At 43.8% G+C, this 18332-nt stretch overlaps 3 protein-coding genes across 5 annotated transcripts; 1 reads left to right on the top strand and 2 right to left on the bottom strand.

The window, feature by feature from the left end:
* The first annotated feature begins 1686 nt into the window (after nucleotides 1-1686).
* LOC115207148 (nanos homolog 3-like) lies at nucleotides 1687-2503 on the top strand. Its single transcript, XM_029774132.1, has one exon. It carries the CDS (start codon nucleotides 1827-1829, stop codon nucleotides 2499-2501), a length of 675 nt encoding a protein of 224 aa, XP_029629992.1. The 5' UTR covers nucleotides 1687-1826; the 3' UTR covers nucleotides 2502-2503.
* Nucleotides 2504-8277: 5774 nt separating this feature from the next.
* Nucleotides 8278-16400, bottom strand: LOC115147633 (uncharacterized protein DDB_G0290685-like). Of its 3 annotated transcripts, XM_029689915.1 has the most exons (5): nucleotides 15536-16400; nucleotides 14990-15457; nucleotides 14799-14911; nucleotides 10386-10472; nucleotides 8278-8887 (listed from the first exon to the last, which is right to left on the bottom strand). In XM_029689915.1, the coding sequence occupies exons 1-5, from the start codon at nucleotides 16358-16360 to the stop codon at nucleotides 8779-8781; spliced, it is 1602 nt and encodes a 533-aa protein (XP_029545775.1). In that variant the 5' UTR covers nucleotides 16361-16400; the 3' UTR covers nucleotides 8278-8778. The 3 variants fall into 3 exon arrangements, with proteins under 3 accessions (XP_029545775.1, XP_029545774.1, XP_029545776.1); XM_029689914.1 differs by having other exon boundaries at nucleotides 14990-16400; XM_029689916.1 differs by lacking the exon at nucleotides 10386-10472 and having other exon boundaries at nucleotides 14990-16400.
* Nucleotides 16378-18326, bottom strand: LOC115147904 (uncharacterized). The gene is made up of 5 exons (XM_029690161.1): nucleotides 18130-18326; nucleotides 17859-17901; nucleotides 17067-17185; nucleotides 16445-16969; nucleotides 16378-16410 (listed from the first exon to the last, which is right to left on the bottom strand). The coding sequence occupies exons 2-5, from the start codon at nucleotides 17884-17886 to the stop codon at nucleotides 16378-16380; spliced, it is 705 nt and encodes a 234-aa protein (XP_029546021.1). The 5' UTR covers nucleotides 17887-17901; nucleotides 18130-18326.
* Nucleotides 18327-18332: the final 6 nt, after the last annotated feature.

Raw genomic sequence — 18332 nt, 5'->3', positions numbered from 1 at the left:
CTTATGTTCGTGTCGACGTTGTTTGACGCCGTATGTATTTTCTCCCCTGTGTGTGGGAACATTTGTTTTTTGTGTGAGTGTATATTAAAAACACCACTACCCTGTGTTCGATGCTTCCTGTGCCTCATTCCTTCTCCACGATTACCAAGCCGTAACACATAAATCATTCTCGATACTATTAATCTGACATTTCACATTCTTAAAATAAAGTGGTGATTCTAACTGACCTAAAACAGGGAATTTTTACTAGGATTAAATGTCAGGAATTGTGAAAAACAGAGTTTAAATGTATTTGGCTAAGGTGTATGTAAACTTCAGACTACTGTATACACAGACATGGAATCACTGGCCACTTTAATAATGGAACAATAATCACTTTAATAATGTTTACATACTGCTTTACTCATCTCATATGTATATACTATATTATATTCTACTGTATTTAAGTCAATGCCACTCTGACATTGCTCGTCCTAATATTTATATATTTCTTCATTCCATTATTTTAATTTTAGATTTGTGTGTATTGTTGTGAATAGTTAGATACTACTGCACTGTTGGAGCCAGGAACACAAGCATTTCTCTACACCCGCAATAACATCTGATAAATATGTGTATGTGACACAATAAAATGTAATTTATAGAGCTGCATTATTATTATAACGTTGTGTCCATATAACTTCACACACTTTCAGTTCAAATCTGGGTTGATACTTTGGATGGGAATGGGGTGTAATTTAGTTACTAAACTGTTTAAATCCTTCCTTCTTTGCCATCTTTCTTCAATTCGATGGATTTCAACGTAACTTTATTGATCCCCCCCAAAGGGAAAACCATTATTGGTGATTGAGGTAATCATTGATCTTATATGATAACAGAAGGACTTTTGTATAGAGTGTTGCGTGTGTATTTATTTGAGTGTAACTAAATTCCTCCATCTCCCCATTCCTCTAATCCCGGTATTCCCCTCCGTCCCCCATCGCTCTCTCCAAACCCCGATTACCCCAACTCCCGTCCCCGTCCCTGCCTGGACTGGTCATTTCAGTAGGATGCCTGTTTATGTCGTTTCCATTGTGTGTTTTATAATATTGTCTGTTTCAGATGTTGTTTCTTTGTCATTTCCATTGTGTTATAACATCGTTTTGGTAGTAGTGAACAGCAAGGACGTCGAAGCATAGTGAACAACAAGGAAGTTCACTGTATATAGACTTTTTTTCTATTGTGTTATTGACTGTACGTTTGTTTATTCCATGTGTAACTCTGTGTTGTTGTTTGTGTCGCACCGCTTTGCTTTATCTTGGCCAGGTCGCAGTTGTAAATGAGAACTTGTTCTCAACTGGCCTACCTGGTTAAATAAAGGTGAAATAAATAAATATTAAAAAAAGAAAAAAAGCAGTTTTGAATATTAACAGTTATTTTACTGATATTTTCTTATTACAATTGGCTATTATCAAACAGCTTCATATAACTAAGAATTATAATCTAAATCCTATCCATTTAGATCCTAGAATAGATTAAACAGTTATATTTGAAGTTTTTAATACTGTTGAGGTGTAAAATTGTATCCCAAATAGTTGATCTTCTAAAATTGCCAATTTAGCAGTTGTCAGTTTGAAACCATTTGATTGGCTGTTGTCACGTGCCACGGACTCCGCACAACGCCATCTGATTGGCTGTTTAACAAAACACTGACAGGTTAAAACGTGAACGTTGTCAAATTTGCCTTCAGTTGAGTTGTCAGTTTAGACCCAGCGTTCTTTATTCTGGTACATTCTGATCGTTATCAGACACTAGTCTGTTGGGATATAAAAAATACAAGTGATAGTATGAACGCTATGATTTGTCAACTCCAAGACCTACCGCCTTACATGGAGTCCGAAAACAAGAGTTTCCAACCGTGGCGTGACTACATGAAGCTAGCTGACCTAGTGCGGGAGATGCAGTTAGGCAGGTTCACCCCAGAACCGTTAACCGTTGACGGTCATGACTCCGGGATATGCTCGACCATGGTGGAATTTGAAGAGTTCCCGCCGCGAGCCTTGCTGTCACCGATAACACCTGTGGCGACACCACCACTATGGCACGAAATGGAACCCCTGGATTCCGAAATCGTCCTCTTGCATGAAGACGCTCCTTTATGGCCGAGCAGCACCGAGGGTCCCGAGCCCCCTACAGCAGCGTCCAGATCCCCCGCGGGCACCCGGGGCCAGAGTGGGAGAAACACGCCGGAGGAGGTGCCATCACCTGAGCGAAAGTTCTGCAGCTTCTGCAAATACAACGGGCAGTCTGAGTCTGTGTATTCGTCCCACAGCCTCAAGGACCAGGATGGGGACATGATGTGCCTGTACCTGCGGCTGTATGTCTGCCCTCTCTGCGGGGTCTCCGGGGCCCAAGCCGCCACCAAGCACCATTGTCCCCTGGTCGAAACCACCTACAGCTCTGTCTATGTCATGTCCAGTGGTGTAAAGTACTTTGGTGAAATACTTGAAAGTACTACTTAAGTAGTTTTTGGAGGATCTGTACTTTACTTGGGCTTCCGAGTGGCGCAGCGGTCTAAGGCACTGCATCTCAGTGCTCGAGGTGTCACTACAGACACTGTGGTTCGAATCCAGGCTGTCTCTCAACCGGCCGTGATTGGAAGTCCCATAGGGTATCGCACAATTGTCCCGGGTTTGGCCGTCATTGTAAAAACGAATTTATTCTTAATTAAATGAAGGTTTTTACTTTTACTTCACTACATTCCTAAAGAAAATGATGTACTTTTTACTCCGTACATTTTCCCTGATACGCAAAACTATTGTTTACATTTTGAATGCTTACCAGGACACGACAATAGTTTAATTCACACACACATCAAGAGAACATCCCTACTGTATCTGATCTGGCAGACTCACTAAACACATGCTTCGTTTGTAAATGATGTCTGAGTGTTGGAGTGTTATCTGGTTATCTGTGAATTAATAAAGAACAACAAAAAGGTCCATCTGGTTTGCTTTACTTTTTACTTTTCATACCGAAGTATATTTTAGAAATTACATTTACTTTAGAAACTGAAGTATATTTTAAACCATTTACTTTTAGACTTTTACTCAAGTAGTATTTTACTGGGTGACATTCACTTATACTTGAGTCATTTTATATTAAGGTGTCTACTTTTACTCAAGTATGTGGGGGCAGAGGGGCTCCAGTCGTCCCCTTCCCTGACTGGACTGGTCATTTCAGTAGGATGGCTGTTTATATAGTTTCCATTGTATGTTTTATAATACTTTCTGTTTCCATTGTGTTTTATAAAATACTTAGTACACCTGATTCTACTTGTCAGCTAATCATCAAACCCTCATTGAGTTGAATCAGGTGAGTTTGTCCGGGGCTACAACAACAATATGTACTGTTGGGGGACTGGAGTTGGGAAACACTGATGTAAGGAAACAGACACGTTTCAATCTTGTCAATAGGCCATCTTTTTAAACTCCCAAATGAACAAACTAAGTAGGGCAGTACAAGACACACAACCAGCTTTCTGGATCAGCCCAGTCCTTCTAGAATGCTCCACAGATAGACAGTCATCAAACCATTGTTGTCTAGGCCCCAATCACCATATGAGTCTAGGACCCTGAGATGGGACGTTCATCATCACTTTTCTGTAAATCAAGGTTAGTGACCCAACCCTGGAAGTCTCCCGTGAATTGATGTGTCCAATTGACTTGAGTGGTTTGCTATTATTCTATACATTTAATGTAAATAAATTGTAAATGGTCAATCAAAACCGGTTCAGGCCAATTTGACAACACAATCTCATATTCAATTCGTGCATGTACATAATGTATTTCAGCAGATTTCGTGCGTTTTTTGTGCCTTAATTCGTGAAAAAGACAAGAATTTAAACACGATAGCCATTTTTTTCTTCATTATTGAACGTTATGAATATACCTTAATGTTGTATTTATTTAATCCCGTTTTATAAATGGTGTTTGTATTGCTATATATACTGTTTTCGATGTTTCTGAGCAGACTTTATGAACAGAATTTGTGAGAAAAGACACACATTTATGTGCGACTTAATCCGTGGGAAAACCATTTTTATTAATTCCAATACTGTTTTCTATGATTGATTTCGCTTAATACTTTGCGATACTGGTGCACTTGTAGTCAGAAAGGCCTTTTTTTCGTGAAGGCAACAGTACACGATATTCTACATAACGCGTTTCATATTTCGTGGAGCCTAAATCACACAGTTCTTCATAATGCATTTAATACAAGTTAAACAGGTCAATGTAAAATAATGAATTATGTTGGTTTACACTTATGGCTCTTCCAAGGCCGTTTTATGATGATTTTTACGGTGTCAAGCATGTCAGCGAGTCAGAAATGTCAGTTTCCTAGTAACGACTAGCACTTGAATGCTGTATCATGCTGGCTTCATATTCTCCTGGGACACTGGAAAATGGGAAGCCGTAACTCCGACATAATTCTTAACCCAATAGATTGGCAACAACATTTTCTCCGTTTCCCACTTGTTATCCCAATTTTGAGGGTCATTCAAGTGAAACTTCCCAGTCGGAACTAGGAATTTCCGATAACTCCGATGGCACGTGAACGTGCCAACAAGTAGGCTATACAATAAACAAGATGACTTTAGAACTAAGAAACTAAAGTAATAATAAATATATAATAATATATAATATATAAAATTATATATAATTATATATATACAATTATCATATGTTTGGTTGCTTTGAGACTGAGTCGTGTCTACACAATATTATTTACAAGGAGCGGTTCAGATCTTTTTCACATAGTCTACACCTGTCTGCAGTTTTATGTTATGGGTGATCTTTTCCATTAAATACAGTTCTTTCAGTCTACCACTCCTCTCTTCCATAGTATGAATGTCCTCCTTTAACCAATGCTCTATAATTAACAATGTCTACACTGTATTTCTGATCAATTTGATGTTATTTTAATGGACAATTTTTTGGGCTTTTCTTTCAAAAACAAGGACATTTCTAAATGACACCAAACTTTTGAATGGCAGTGTAATAACTTATCTAGGATCAGCTTTCTCTCCCCAAGCCGACCAGAAAATAATGGAAAACTGACCCAAGATCAGTGCTGTACATAGGCAACTTTCAACCCAATGTAATGCAGAGCGCGTTCCAGCTCGTCAACACAATCGGCTGCAGGGAAGGTTACTTTCTGCGTTGTTCGGCATATCAAATAAATCACATTTTATTGGTCACATACACATATTTATCAGATGTTATTGTGGGTGTAACAAAATGCTTGTGTTCCTGGCTCCAACAGTGCAGTAGTATCTAACAATTCACAACAATACACACAAATCTAAGTAATATAATGTAATTAAGAAATATGTACACATTAGATCCAACAATGTCGGGAGTGACATTGACAAAAAATACAGTAGTATAGAATACAGTATATACATATGAGTAAAGCAGTATGTAAACATTATTTAAACATTATTAAAGTGACTAGTGTTCTATTATTAAGGTGGCCAGTGATTCCAAGTCTAGGGCAGCAGTCTATCTATATGGGGCAGCAGTCTCTAAGGTGCAGGGTTGCGTAACTGGGTGGAAGCCGGCTAGTGATGGCTGTTTAACAGTCTGATGGCCTTGAGATAGAAGCTGTTTTTAGTCTCTCGGTCCCATCTTTGATGCACTTGTACTGACCTCGCCTTCTGGATGTTAGCGGGGTGAACAGGCAGTGGCTCGGGTGGTTGTTGTCCTTGATGATCTTTTTGTCCTTCCTGTGACATCGGGTGCTGTAGGTGTCCTGGAGGGCAGGTAGTTTGCCCCTGGTGATGTGTTGGGCAGACCGTACCCCCCTCTGGAGAGCCCTGCGGTTGCGGAAAGTGCACTTGCCTAATCAGGTGGTGATACAGCCCGACAGGATGCTCTCAATTGTGCATCTGTAAAAGTTTGTGAGGGTCTTAGGGGCAAAGCCACATTTATTCAGCCTCCTGAGGTTGAAGAGGCGCTCTTGCGCCTTCTTCACCTCACTGTCTGTGTGGGTGGACCATTTCAGATCATCAGTGATGTGTACGCCGAGGAACTTGAAGCTTTCCACTTTCTCCACTGCGGTCCCGTCGATGTGGATATGGGGCGTGCTCCCTCTGCTGTTTCCTGAAGTTCACGATCATCTCCTTTGTTTTGTTGATATCTGCTCTGAGGACACGTCTTGAGATGCCGTCTGGCCCGGCAACCTTGCGTGGGTTAACATGCTTAAATGTCTTACTCAAGTTGGCCAAGGAGAAGGAGAGCACACAGTCCTTGGTAGCGGCCGCGTTGGTGGCACTGCGTTATGCTCAAAGCGGGCGAAGAAGGTGTTTTGCTTGTCTGGATCAGCAAGACGTCGGTGTCCGAGACATGGCTGGTTTTCAATCTGTAGTCCAGCCACGTCGAGCACAACGCATATAAGAATATCAAAGTGAATGAATGGAAAGAAAGGCTTTCCAGGCAGATTGTATGTATATTGTTGTTTGTGCAGAATCTGTGTATGTTGATCTACAACTCAGATGCGCATCATGATTTCAACAAAGACAGCGACTTGGACCGTATCCAATCCTCCCATGTGATCATCCTCGTTCCTGGTAAGTGAAGCAACAAAACAACGTGGTTGTAATCGCTAGTATGTGACGTTATGGAGAATCAATGTGATTAATAAAGATGAATTGTTTGACACGTTTCTTCTCTACTAATGATTACTGGAATGATTCGATGAACCAGGAGAAATGTTACAAAAAACGGAACTGTTGTCCCCCTTTACCCCTACCTACACCTACAAATGACCTCGCCTAACCTGTACCCCCGCACATTGACTCGATACTGGTACCCCCTGTATACAGCCTCCTTATTGTTATTTTATTGTGTTACTTTTTATGCTTTACTTTACTTCATTCAGTGAAGTAGGGCTTGTAAATAAGCATTTCACGGTAAGGTCTACACTGTTGTATTCGGGCGCAGTGAAGTAGGGCTTGTAAATAAGCATTTCACGGTAAGGTCTACACTGTTGTATTCAGGCGCATGTGACAAATACAATTTGATTTGATACTTATTTTCCTGACTATTATTTTAAAACTATATGCTCTAATCTAACTGTACATCTGTAAGTCTACAGGCCTAAAATCACTATTATAAGAACATCACTATTGACAACAACACAACTGCTATAATAATAACAATAATATCTGTATTGGCTACTCCTGTGTGTCTTAATTATCAGCAAAGTGTCCCTGTCTGCACACCATGTTTGTGTCCCAAATGGCATTGTATTTCCTAAATAGTGCCCTACTTTTGATCAGGGGCCATAGGGCTGTGGTGAAAAGTAGTACACTATATAGGGCTGTGGTGAAAAGTAGTGTACTATATAGGGCTGTGGTCTAAAGTAGTGCACTATATAGGGCTGTGGTCTAAAGTAGTGCACTATATAGGGCTGTGGTCTAAAGTAGTGTACTATATAGGGCTGTGGTCTAAAGTAGTGCACTATATAGGGCTGTGGTCTAAAGTAGTGTACTATATAGGGCTGTGGTGAAAAGTAGTGTACTATATAGGGCTGTGGTCTAAAGTAGTGCACTATATAGGGCTGTGGTCTAAAGTAGTACACTATATAGGGCTGTGGTCTAAAGTAGTACACTATATAGGGCTGTGGTCTAAAGTAGTGTACTATATAGGCCTGTGGTCTAAAGTAGTGTACTATATAGGTCTGTGGTCTAAAGTAGTGCACTATATAGGGCTGTGGTCTAAAGTAGTGCACCATATAGGGCTGTGGTCTAAAGTAGTACACTATATAGGGCTGTGGTCTAAAGTAGTGTACTATATAGGGCTGTGGTCTAAAGTAGTGCACTATATAGGGCTGTGGTCTAAAGTAGTACACTATATAGGGCTGTGGTCTAAAGTAGTGCACTATATAGGCCTGTGGTCTAAAGTAGTGCACCATATAGGGCTGTGGTCTAAAGTAGTGCACTATATAGGGCTGTGGTATAAAGTAGTGCACCATATAGGGCTGTGGTCTAAAGTAGTGCACTATATAGGGCTGTGGTCTAAAGTAGTGCACTATATAGGCCTGTGGTCTAAAGTAGTGCACTATATAGGGCTGTGGTCTAAAGTAGTGCACTATATAGGGCATTGTCTACAGGTGGACTTTAGATCTTAGTGGTAAAGGTGATCTTTATGTTGGGAATCTTTTCCGACTGGTTAGTTATAAAAGCAACATGTTTCATGGAGCCACGACTGACATGAGATGTACAATAACCAAAGATTCACCTTAGTAATGATTTATTCAATAACACATTCTACAAAACACAGTAACTACATACTGTTCCAAACTGATGTCCTCAGCATTAGGAAAGACAGAGGAGAAAATAACCCTTAAATGGTATTATAGACCAGCACTATTATTATAATGTTGTGTTCATATAACTTGACAAACATTCAGTTCTAATCTGGGTTGATACTTTGGATCATTGTTCTCAAACTGATCTTGAGTATTCAAGTCAAAACATAAATACAAATCAACTTTCAAGTGAGCCTCCACTATGTGAAGACTGTTACCCATGAGCCTTTTGGGGCATTGCGATGATGGTTCGCTGTAGGTCCCAATTGGCACCTTGTTCCCTATATAGTGTACTACTGTTGACCAGACCCTTATTCCCTATATAGTGTACTACTGTTGACCAGAGCCTTATTCCCTATAGTATTTATGGGCCCAGGTAAAAAGTAGGGCACTATATAGGGAATAGGGTGCTATTTGGAAGGCACTCTAGATCTCAGAGCGTCGTGGGGGGAAGACACGGCGTGGGGGAGGCCTCGCTGTCTTGTTGCCACGGCGAAGAGACTCTAGCTCCCGATGGGTAGCCATCACTACCCGACTGAAAGAGAAAGGGATGAAGGAGGGAGAGATAGAGATGGAGGGAGGAAAGAAAAGAGGGAGAGAAAAGGAGAAAAGAGAAGGATAGAGGAGGGAGGAAGAGATGCATTGAGAGAGCGATATTATTTTCAGTTGCTATTTGTCTGTTTTTACTACTACTTACAAAACATCTGATCACCACTGTCATGCAAATGTGGTTGCTTTGATCTTGAGAGAGGTGTGAGATTGCTTTAGGCAATGTAAACATATGTTTCCTATGCCAATAATGCCCTTTGAATTGAATTGAAATTGAATTGAGAGAGAGATCAAAGAGAGAGCATAGCAAGATCTTTCTTCGTGACGACTCCCTCATCCTGAGTCAGTCTGAACACACCTCTTCAAACTGTTCTGCAGACGAGGGTAGTCACCCCCCCAGCACTGAACACACCCAGGTCCCACAACTGCACTGCTCCTCCATCATTGAGAGGGATGAATTCACAGAGCTGTAGAGAGACATGGTGGAGCTCAGAGAGCTAGTCCACACAATCCAGACAGAACAAACCCACAAAACAGACCAGCACAACAACACTCCCCCAACAAGACCCGGAGGTGGAGATGGACGGACGTCTGAGAGAGCTGGCTGCTCTACGGACTGAGGTGAGAACTTAAAGAGGAGGGAGAGGAACACATGGTACAGCTAACAGCAGTGAAGGAGGAGAGAGAGGAACACATGGTACAGCTAACAGTAGTGAAGGAGGAGGAGAGGAACACATGGTACAGCTAACAGCAGTGAAGGAGGAGAGAGAGGAACATGTGGTACAGCTAACAGCAGTGAAGGAGGAGAGAGAGGAACATGTGGTACAGCTAACAGTAGTGAAGGAGGAGAGAGAGGAACACATGGTACAGCTAACAGTAGTGAAGGAGGAGAGAGAGGAACACATGGTACAGCTAACAGTAGTGAAGGAGGAGAGAGAGGAACACATGGTACAGCTAACAGTAGTGAAGGAGGAGGGAGAGGGACACATGGTACAGCTAACAGTAGTGAAGGAGGAGGGAGAGGGACACATGGTACAGCTAACAGTAGTGAAGGAGGAGAGACACATGGTACAGCTAACAGTAGTGAAGGAGGAGAGAGAGGAACACATGGTACAGCTAACAGTAGTGAAGGAGGAGAGAGAGGAACACATGGTACAGCTAACAGTAGTGAAGGAGGAGAGAGAGGAACACATGGTACAGCTAACAGTAGTGAAGGAGGAGGGAGAGGGACACGTGGTACAGCTAACAGCAGTGTTTAGAACCTCATCCCCTGTTCTCCTCCTCTCCTGTGTTAACTAAGGAGGAGAGATCCTAATCTATGTGTCCATCTGAGCAGACAGCCATCTAGCCAATCAGAGCTCAGAGATCTGTGGGGCGGATCAGACTGACTTCTAAAGTTCATTAGGTCAAAGGTCATCACTAGGAGAAAGTGGTGAAGAAGTAGAAGGATGGAGGGAGAGGAGGGAAAAGAGAGGAAGACTCACTTTAGGTAGGAGAGTTCTCTGATTAGGCCACAGACCAGTTCTGTAGCGTCTTCATGCCCTTCCTCTTTCTCCTCTTCCTCTTTCTCACTAGTTAAGGGGAAGAGAGAGATGGAGAATGGCACCATTCCCTATATAATGCACTACATTTGACCAGGGCCACGTGCGCTATATGGGGAATAATGGTTCATCGTAGGCTTTACAACAAGCGAATACAATCTTCTAAAATAGTGTACTGGTTCTAGGAAGATGGATAAATGTACAGTTGAAATCGGAAGTTTATATACAGTACCAAATACATGTAAACTCTGTTTTTCACAATTCCTGACATTTAATCCTAGTAAAAATTCCCTGTCTTAGGTCAGTTAGGATCACCACTTTATTTTAAGAATGTGAAATGTCAGAATAATAGTAGAGAGAATGATTTATTTCAGCTTTAATTTCTTTCATCACATTCCCAGTGGGTCAGAAGTTTACATACATTCAATTAGTATTTGGTAGCATTGCCTTTAAATTGTTTAACTTTGGTCAAACGTTTCGGGTAGCCTTCCACAAGCTTCCCACAATAAATTGGGTGAATTTTGGCCCATTCCTCCTGACAGAGCTGGTGTAACTGAGTCAGGTTTGTAGGCCTCCTTGCTCGCACACACTTTTTCAGTTCTGCCCACAAATTTTCTATGGGATTGAGGTCAGGGCTTTGTGACGGCCATTCCAATACCTTGACTTTGTTGTCCTTAATCCATTTTGCCACAACTTTGGAAGTATGCTTGGGGTCATTGTCTATTTGGAAGACCCATTTGTGACCAAGCTTTAACTTCCTGACTGATGTCTTGAGATGTTGCTTCAATATATCCAGATAATTTCCCTTCCTCATGATGCCATCTATTTTGTGAAGTGCACCAGTCCCTCCTGCAGCAAAGCACCCCCACAACATGATGCTGCCACCCCCATGCGTCACGGTTGGGATGGTATCTTTGGCTTGCAAGCCTCCCCATTTTTCCTCCAAACATAATGATGGTCATTATGGCCAAACAGTTCCATTTTTGTTTAATCAGACCAGAGGACATTTCTCCAAAAAGTACGATCTTTGTCCCCATGTGCAGTGGCAAACCGTAGTCTGGCTTTTTTTATGGTGGTTTTGGAGCAGTGTCTTCTTCCTTGCTGAGCGGCCTTTCAGGTTATGTCGATATAGGACTCGTTTTACTGTGGATATAGATACTTTTGTGCCTGTTTCCTACAGCATCTTCACAAGGTTCTTTGCTGTTGTTCTGGGATTGATTTGCACTTTTCGCACCAAAGTACATTCATCTCTAGGAGACAGAACACGTCTCCTTCCTGAGCGGTATGACGGCTGCGTGGTCCCATGGTGTTTATACTTGCGTACTATTGTTTGCAGAGATGAACGTGGTACCTTCAGGCGTTTGGAAATTGCTGCCAAGGATGAACCAGGCTTGTGGAGGTCTACAATTTTTTTTCTGAGGTCTTGGCTGATTTCCTTTGATTTCCCCATGATGTCAAGAAAAGAGGCACTGAGTTTGAAGGTAGGACTTGAAATACATCCACAGGTACAACTCCAATTGACTCAAATTATGTCAATTAGCCTATCAGAAGCTTCTAAAGCCATGACATCATTTTCTGGAATTTTCCAAGCTGTATAAAGGCACAGTCAACTTAGTGTATGTAAACTTCTGACCCACTGGAATTGTGATACAGTGAATTATAAGTTAAATTATCTGTCTGTAAACAATTGTTGGAAAAATGACTTGTGTCATGTACAAAGTAGATGTCGTAACCGACTTGCCAAAACTATAGTTTGTTGACAAGAAATTTGTGGAGTGGTTGAAAAACAAGTTTTAATGACTCCAATCTAAGTGTATGTAAACTTCCCACTTCAACTGTAACTGACCAGTAATGTTACTGAAACAAGATGAAATATCTAGATCAGTGGTTATCGTGGGTATTGCAGGTGGTCCGCAATTTTTGGGGGGATAAAAAAACAACAATCTTCCAAAAATAATAACAGTTGAGGTTACTAATGGTGTTATAAGCCATGTTACATGACTTTTCACAATACTAATATTTTATAATAGGCCTTCCATTTATTACGTTCACTGCTAAAATGTGCTACATTTGACAGCCAAGATAGTTTATGTTAAAAAAAATGTGACTCTGTGAAAGATGGTCCTCAAAAGCTTTTGACTGATTTGTTTGGGAGCCCCTGTTATTGATAGAAACAATGAATTGTGCTCAAGACAATCGTTCACAACTGTTCACCTTTGGCAAACACTTTTTTTCTAGCTATCTGATTGGTTTATCATTACATCTCTTTCATCTGCTGACAGTGACAATTTTTGGCTCTGTCCTCCAGCACTTTGGGATTTGATATGATACAATGACTATGAGGTTAAAGTGCAGACGGTCAGCTTTAATTTTAGGGTATTTTCATACATATCAGGTGAACTGTTTAGAAATTACAGCACTTTTTCTACACAGTCCCCCCATTTTAGGGGAACAAAAGTATTGGGACAAATTCACTTATATACACTACATATACAAAAGTATCTGGACACCCCTTCAGATTAGTGGATTCGGCTACAGAAATGGTTTGCCGAGATCGGTGTGGAAGAACTTGACTAGCCTGCACAGAGCCCTGACCTCAACCCTATCGAACACCTTTGGGATGAATTGGAACGCCGACTGCAAGCCAGGCCTAATCGCCCAACATCAGTGTCCGAGCTCACTAATGCCCTTGTTGCTGAATGGAAGCAAATCCCTGTAGCAATGTTCCAACATCTAGTGGAAATCCTTCCCAGAAGAGAGGAGGCTGTTATAGCAGCAAAGGGGGGACCAACTCCATATTAATGCCCGTGATTGTGGAATGAGATGTTTGACGAGCAAGTGTCCACATACTTTTGGTAATGCAGTGCCTGTACTAAAGTAGTAAAAATTGAAGTATTTGGTCCCATATTCATAGCACGCAATGACTACATCAAGAAATGTACAGACGCACAAATATCATAACCCCCCAAAAAATGTCAACCTCCCAAAGTGCTAGAGTACAGAGACAGAAATAATAATACTTTTGGAGCTCACTATATGTCCCAAATGGCACCCTCTTCCCTTTATAGTGCACTAATTTTGACTATGGGCCCTGGACTAAAGTATTGCACTATGTAGGGAATAGTGTGCCATTTGAGAGGCCTCCAGCAGATGATGTAGAAGCAGTGACTCGGCAGGGGATCTTCTCTGATGTTAGTTTAGAACGGTGAGAAAACACAACTACTCTCTGTCTCCAGACCCAGAGGTAAAGATGGAGGAGAGATAGAGATATCCCTCATCTACTCTCATCTCTGTCTCCAGGCCCAGAGATAAAGATGGAGGAGAGATAGAGATATCCCTCATCTACTCTCATCTCTGTCTCCAGGCCCAGAGATAAAGATGGAGGAGAGATAGAGATATCCCTCATCTACTCTCATCTCTGTCTCCAGGCCCAGAGATAAAGATGGAGGAGAGATAGAGATATCCCTCATCTACTCTCATCTCTGTCTCCAGACCCAGAGATAAAGATGGAGGAGAGATAGAGATATCCCTCATCTACTCTCATTTCTGTCTCCAGGCCCAGAGATAAAGATGGAGGAGAGATAGAGATATCCCTCATCTACTCTCATCTCTGTCTCCAGACCCAGAGGTAAAGATGGAGGAGATGGAGATATCCCTTCATCTACTCTCATCTCTGTCTCCAGACCCAGAGGTAAAGATGGAGGAGATATAGAGATATCCCTCATCTACTCTCATCTCTGTCTCCAGACCCAGAGGTAAAGATGGAGGAGATGGAGATATCCCTTCATCTACTCTCATCTCTGTCTCCAGACCCAGAGGTAAAGATGGAGGAGATGGAGATATCCCTTCATCTACTCTCATCTCTGTCTCTAGACCCAGAGGTAAAGATGGAGGAGAGATAGAGATATCCCTCATCTACTCTCATCTCTGTCTCCAGACCCAGAGGTAAAGATGGAGGAGAGATAGAGATATCCCTCATCTACTCTCATCTCTGTCTCCAGGCCCAGAGATAAAGATGGAGGAGAGATAGAGATATCCCTCATCTACTCTCATCTCTGTCTCCAGGCCCAGAGATAAAGATGGAGGAGATATAGAGATATCCCTCATCTACTCTCATCTCTGTCTCCAGGCCCAGAGATAAAGATGGAGGAGAGATAGAGATATCCCTCATCTACTCTCATTTCTGTCTCCAGGCCCAGAGATAAAGATGGAGGGGAGATAGAGATATCCCTCACCTACTCTCATCATCCTTCCTTCTCGTCTACCTGCCCCTCATCTGCATATCAGCACTTCTCTCCTCCCCTCATGCCTGCATCTACCTCCTATACTCCCCCTCCTTCCTCCCCCCTCTCTCACGTCAGAGTGATGGTGTTGAGTTGAGAGTCAGACACATAGTTCAGAGCCAGCGCTCCAAACGGGTCAACGACAGTAGCATCATCATCGGCTCTGGTCAGGTCTGGGGTGGTGGACTGAAATACACAAACAATCAGGACTCAAACAAACAAACAAACAAAGTAACAAACAAAGACGTCAACAAAAACACTCACATGGTTGTTCTCCTCCGAGCCACCAGGTGTCACTGCAGCCTGGTTGTTCTCCTCCGAGCCACCAGGTGTCACCGCAGCCTGGTTGTTCTCCTCCGAGCCACCAGGGGTCACTGCAGCCTGGTTGTTCTCCTCCGAGCCACCAGGTGTCACTGCAGCCTTGCTGTTCTCCTCCGAGCCACCAGGGGTCACTGCAGCCTGGTTGTTCTCCTCCGAGCCACCAGGTGTCACTGCAGCCTGGTTGTTCTCCTCCGAGCCACCAGGGGTCACTGCAGCCTGGTTGTTCTCCTCCGAGCCACCAGGGGTCACTGCAGCCTGGTTGTTCTCCTCCGAGCCACCAGGGGTCACTGCAGCCTGGTTGTTCTCCTCCGAGCCACCAGGGGTCACTGCAGCCTGGTTGTTCTCCTCCGAGCCACCAGGGGTCACTGCAGCCTGGTTGTTCTCCTCCGAGCCACCAGGTGTCACTGCAGCCTGGTTGTTCTCCTCCGAGGCACCAGGGGTCACTGCAGCCTGGTTGTTCTCCTCCGAGCCACCAGGGGTCACTGCAGCCTGGTTGTTCCCCTCCCTTCCAGGACTTGGCTTTGTGGGGGGAGGCATGGCGGACTCTACTCTGTCAGCCGGGGCCAGACTGAGTGCCCGGGGGTTGGCCACAGTCCCAGCCCCTGCCCCATCTTCAGCCCCCCTCTCTCTCTGGGTAGGTGAGCTCTGAACCTCTCCGTGGTGCTCCCTCTCTGTCCCAGCCTCCAGAGGGATAGAGATAGGGGTAGTGGTGATGGATGGTGTAGGGGCCCTAGGGGGGCTCTCCTCTGGCTCATTAGACCCACAACCCCCCCTGTCCCCCTCCTGGTTCTTCTCCACAACCCCCTCTGTGTCTAGCTCTTCTTCCCCCAACACCACAGGCTGCTCACTGCCCAGTACGTCCACCTCCAGGCCGGTCCGGAGACCCTCTCCTGTGACCTGCTCTGGCCCAGAATAAGCCACTTCGCTGGGGCCTGCATGGCTTGCCTCTCCCCCTGACTGAAGCTGCTCCTCATCTAACTTCTCCTCCTCTTCTTTCTCGTTCTTTGTCTGCTCAGTGGTACTCCCCAGAGGAGTGGATGGAGGGATGGATGAAAGGAGGGACGGATCAGAGGATGATGTTGCTGCAGTTCCTTCTACAGCCACCAGGTTGGCATCACCACCACCACTATCACCACTCTGCTCGATGTCCTCCTCTCTCTCTTTCTCCACTTTCTCCTCCTCCACTTTCCTCGCCAGCACCATCTCTTCTCCCTCCCTCCCTCCTTCCGTCACACTCTTTCTTTCCTTCTGCCGCTCCTCCTCTCCTCCTCTCCTCCTCTCCCTCTCTCTCTCTCCCAGACCACACATCCCCATTCTCCTTCTCCTCTTCTTCACTGGTGCTTCCACAGATCTGTCCTCCTCCACTGGAGGCCCCTCCCTCCCACCACCATGACAAACTCCTCTGTCATCTATAGCCTCCTGCTGTTCACTGTCGTGCTCCTCCATTTTGGGCTTCGGGTTCTTCTCTCCACACTGCTCCTCTTCATTGTCGGTTTGACTGTCCCCGTCCCCAACGTTGACCTCCTTGGAAGGAAGCAGGGAGGGCTGGGGCTGTGCTGCAGTCAGTGGGTGTGGGGGGAAGCTAAGGAAACTCTGTGTCTTGATGTCTTCTTCTTCTCTATCCTCGTCATCTTTAACGGAGGACTCCACACTATGGTCTTCCTGTGGACTATCTCCACCGTCCTGATTGGTTGGAACTGCCTCCTCTGTGCCCGCCCCCTCCACAGCCCCTCCAATGGCCTGTTCTCCCTCGAAGCCAGTCACAACCGGACTTTCCTCCACTGGATCACCCTCTTGCTTGGGTGCAGTGGTATCTCCCGCTTTGTTAGCCTGCTGAGATGGATGAGTAGTACAGGCCGTCAGAGGGTGGTGGGGATCTTTAGGAGGAGAGGTGGTGTTTAACACTCTTCCCTCAGTGTCCTGCTGCACAAGCAGAGGAGGAGGAATCAGTTAGAACACAGCAACATTTGAATTGTAACTGACAAACGCTCAACCAGCAAATGGAACTTCTGTTGCCTACCTGTTCTAGGTGTGAGGGCTGTGCTTCCACTGCCTCTCCAGAGGGGGCGATCTCCTCTGACTCATCACAGCACTTTCTCTTCCTTGATCTGAGTGACCTAGGCTGGGGAGGTGTGAAACCTGGAGAGAAAATGTCAACGTTATGCTAAGGAAATGTCCTTTCTTTCACACATACATTAGCAAACAGGTGGACTGGCAACCTTCAACTTTGTTTTTCAATATCTTGCTAGCAGCATACCCCCCTGCATCCCACCGCTAGCTTACTTCTGAAGCTAAGCAGGTTTGGTCCTGGATGGGAGACCAGATGCTGTTGGGGGGCCAGTAGGAGGCACTCTTTCCTCTTGTCTAAAAAAATATTGGGCAGTGATTAGGGACATTGCCCTGTGTAGGGTGCTGTCTTTTGGATGGGATGTTAAATAAGTGTCCTGACTCTCTGTGGTCACTAAAAGATCCCATGGCACTTATTGTAAGAGTAGAGGTGTTAACAAATGTGTCTGAGGTAAAGTCCCCATCTGGCCCTCATACCATCATGGTCACCTAACCATCCCTAGCTTCCAATTGGCTCATTCATCCCTGTAACTATTTCCCAGGTTGTTGCTGAAACTGAGAATGTGTTCTCAGTCGACTTACCTGGTTAAATAAAAATCTCTAATAAATTCAACTACGTTGGATGAAAGTTATGTCCAGGTATTCACGTTAGGAATGAATGATTTCGACCAATGAAAGCATTGGAGATCATTTAAGCCCCAATATACAGTTGATGTGAATTTAATGGAGGCTATTTCAGCCTTACTTGTGGTTTGCTTTCGTTTTTTGGTCATCCTCCCAAAATAGCTCTTCAAATGCCATGCGAAAACAAAACAGAGACAAAGTGTCAGTTGGCTAAGGTAGCTACAATGATTTGCCAATTATATCAGATATCATGACACTGGCAAAACATCTCATTCAAAACAAAGACAACTAGCCAATAACATCTATCTAGCTAATACTTTTGAATTTTGATGGTAGATTTTAGTTTCTCCTCAAGCTCTTGGTCTGGTCACAACTGTAGCTAGCTAGCCTACCTGGCAGTGCAGATCAATGATTGTGAGTGGTCTCTCTTGCTAGCTAGCTATCACACTTTTGGCACTCTCACTGAAACATATAGCTACAGTGCATACCAAGCACAACTGGCTTGCTAAGATTAAAACACATCTAATGTTCAGTGACGAATATGAGATTTTTACACAAATCTTCGACTTGACCTCACAGCTAGACACTTTCTGGG

Source organism: Salmo trutta, chromosome 14 (assembly GCF_901001165.1).
Source record: "Salmo trutta chromosome 14, fSalTru1.1, whole genome shotgun sequence".
Lineage (NCBI taxonomy): Eukaryota > Metazoa > Chordata > Actinopteri > Salmoniformes > Salmonidae > Salmo > Salmo trutta.
This window is presented reverse-complemented; position numbering and strand designations above follow the sequence as displayed.

Bases quoted from the DNA above. Each gene is read 5' to 3' on its own strand.
- LOC115147904 (XM_029690161.1), bottom strand. From the start codon at position 17,886: ATGACCAAAAAACGAAAGCAAACCACAA. The intron at 17,186-17,858 runs GTAAGGCTGAAA...TTTTCTCTCCAG, and splicing joins AAAACGAAAGCAAACCACAA to GTTTCACACCTCCCCAGCCT. The intron at 16,970-17,066 runs GTAGGCAACAGA...CTGCTTGTGCAG, and splicing joins AGCCCTCACACCTAGAACAG to CAGGACACTGAGGGAAGAGT.
- LOC115147633 (XM_029689914.1), bottom strand. From the start codon at position 16,360: ATGGGGATGTGTGGTCTGGGAGAGAGAGAGAGGGAGAGGAGGAGAGGA. The intron at 14,912-14,989 runs GTGAGTGTTTTT...TGTGTATTTCAG, and splicing joins GCTCGGAGGAGAACAACCAT to TCCACCACCCCAGACCTGAC. The intron at 8,888-10,385 runs GTGAGTCTTCCT...TTTCTCTTTCAG, and splicing joins AGAGAACTCTCCTACCTAAA to TCGGGTAGTGATGGCTACCC.
- LOC115207148 (XM_029774132.1), top strand. From the start codon at position 1,827: ATGAACGCTATGATTTGTCAACTCCAAGACCTACCGCCTTACATGGAG.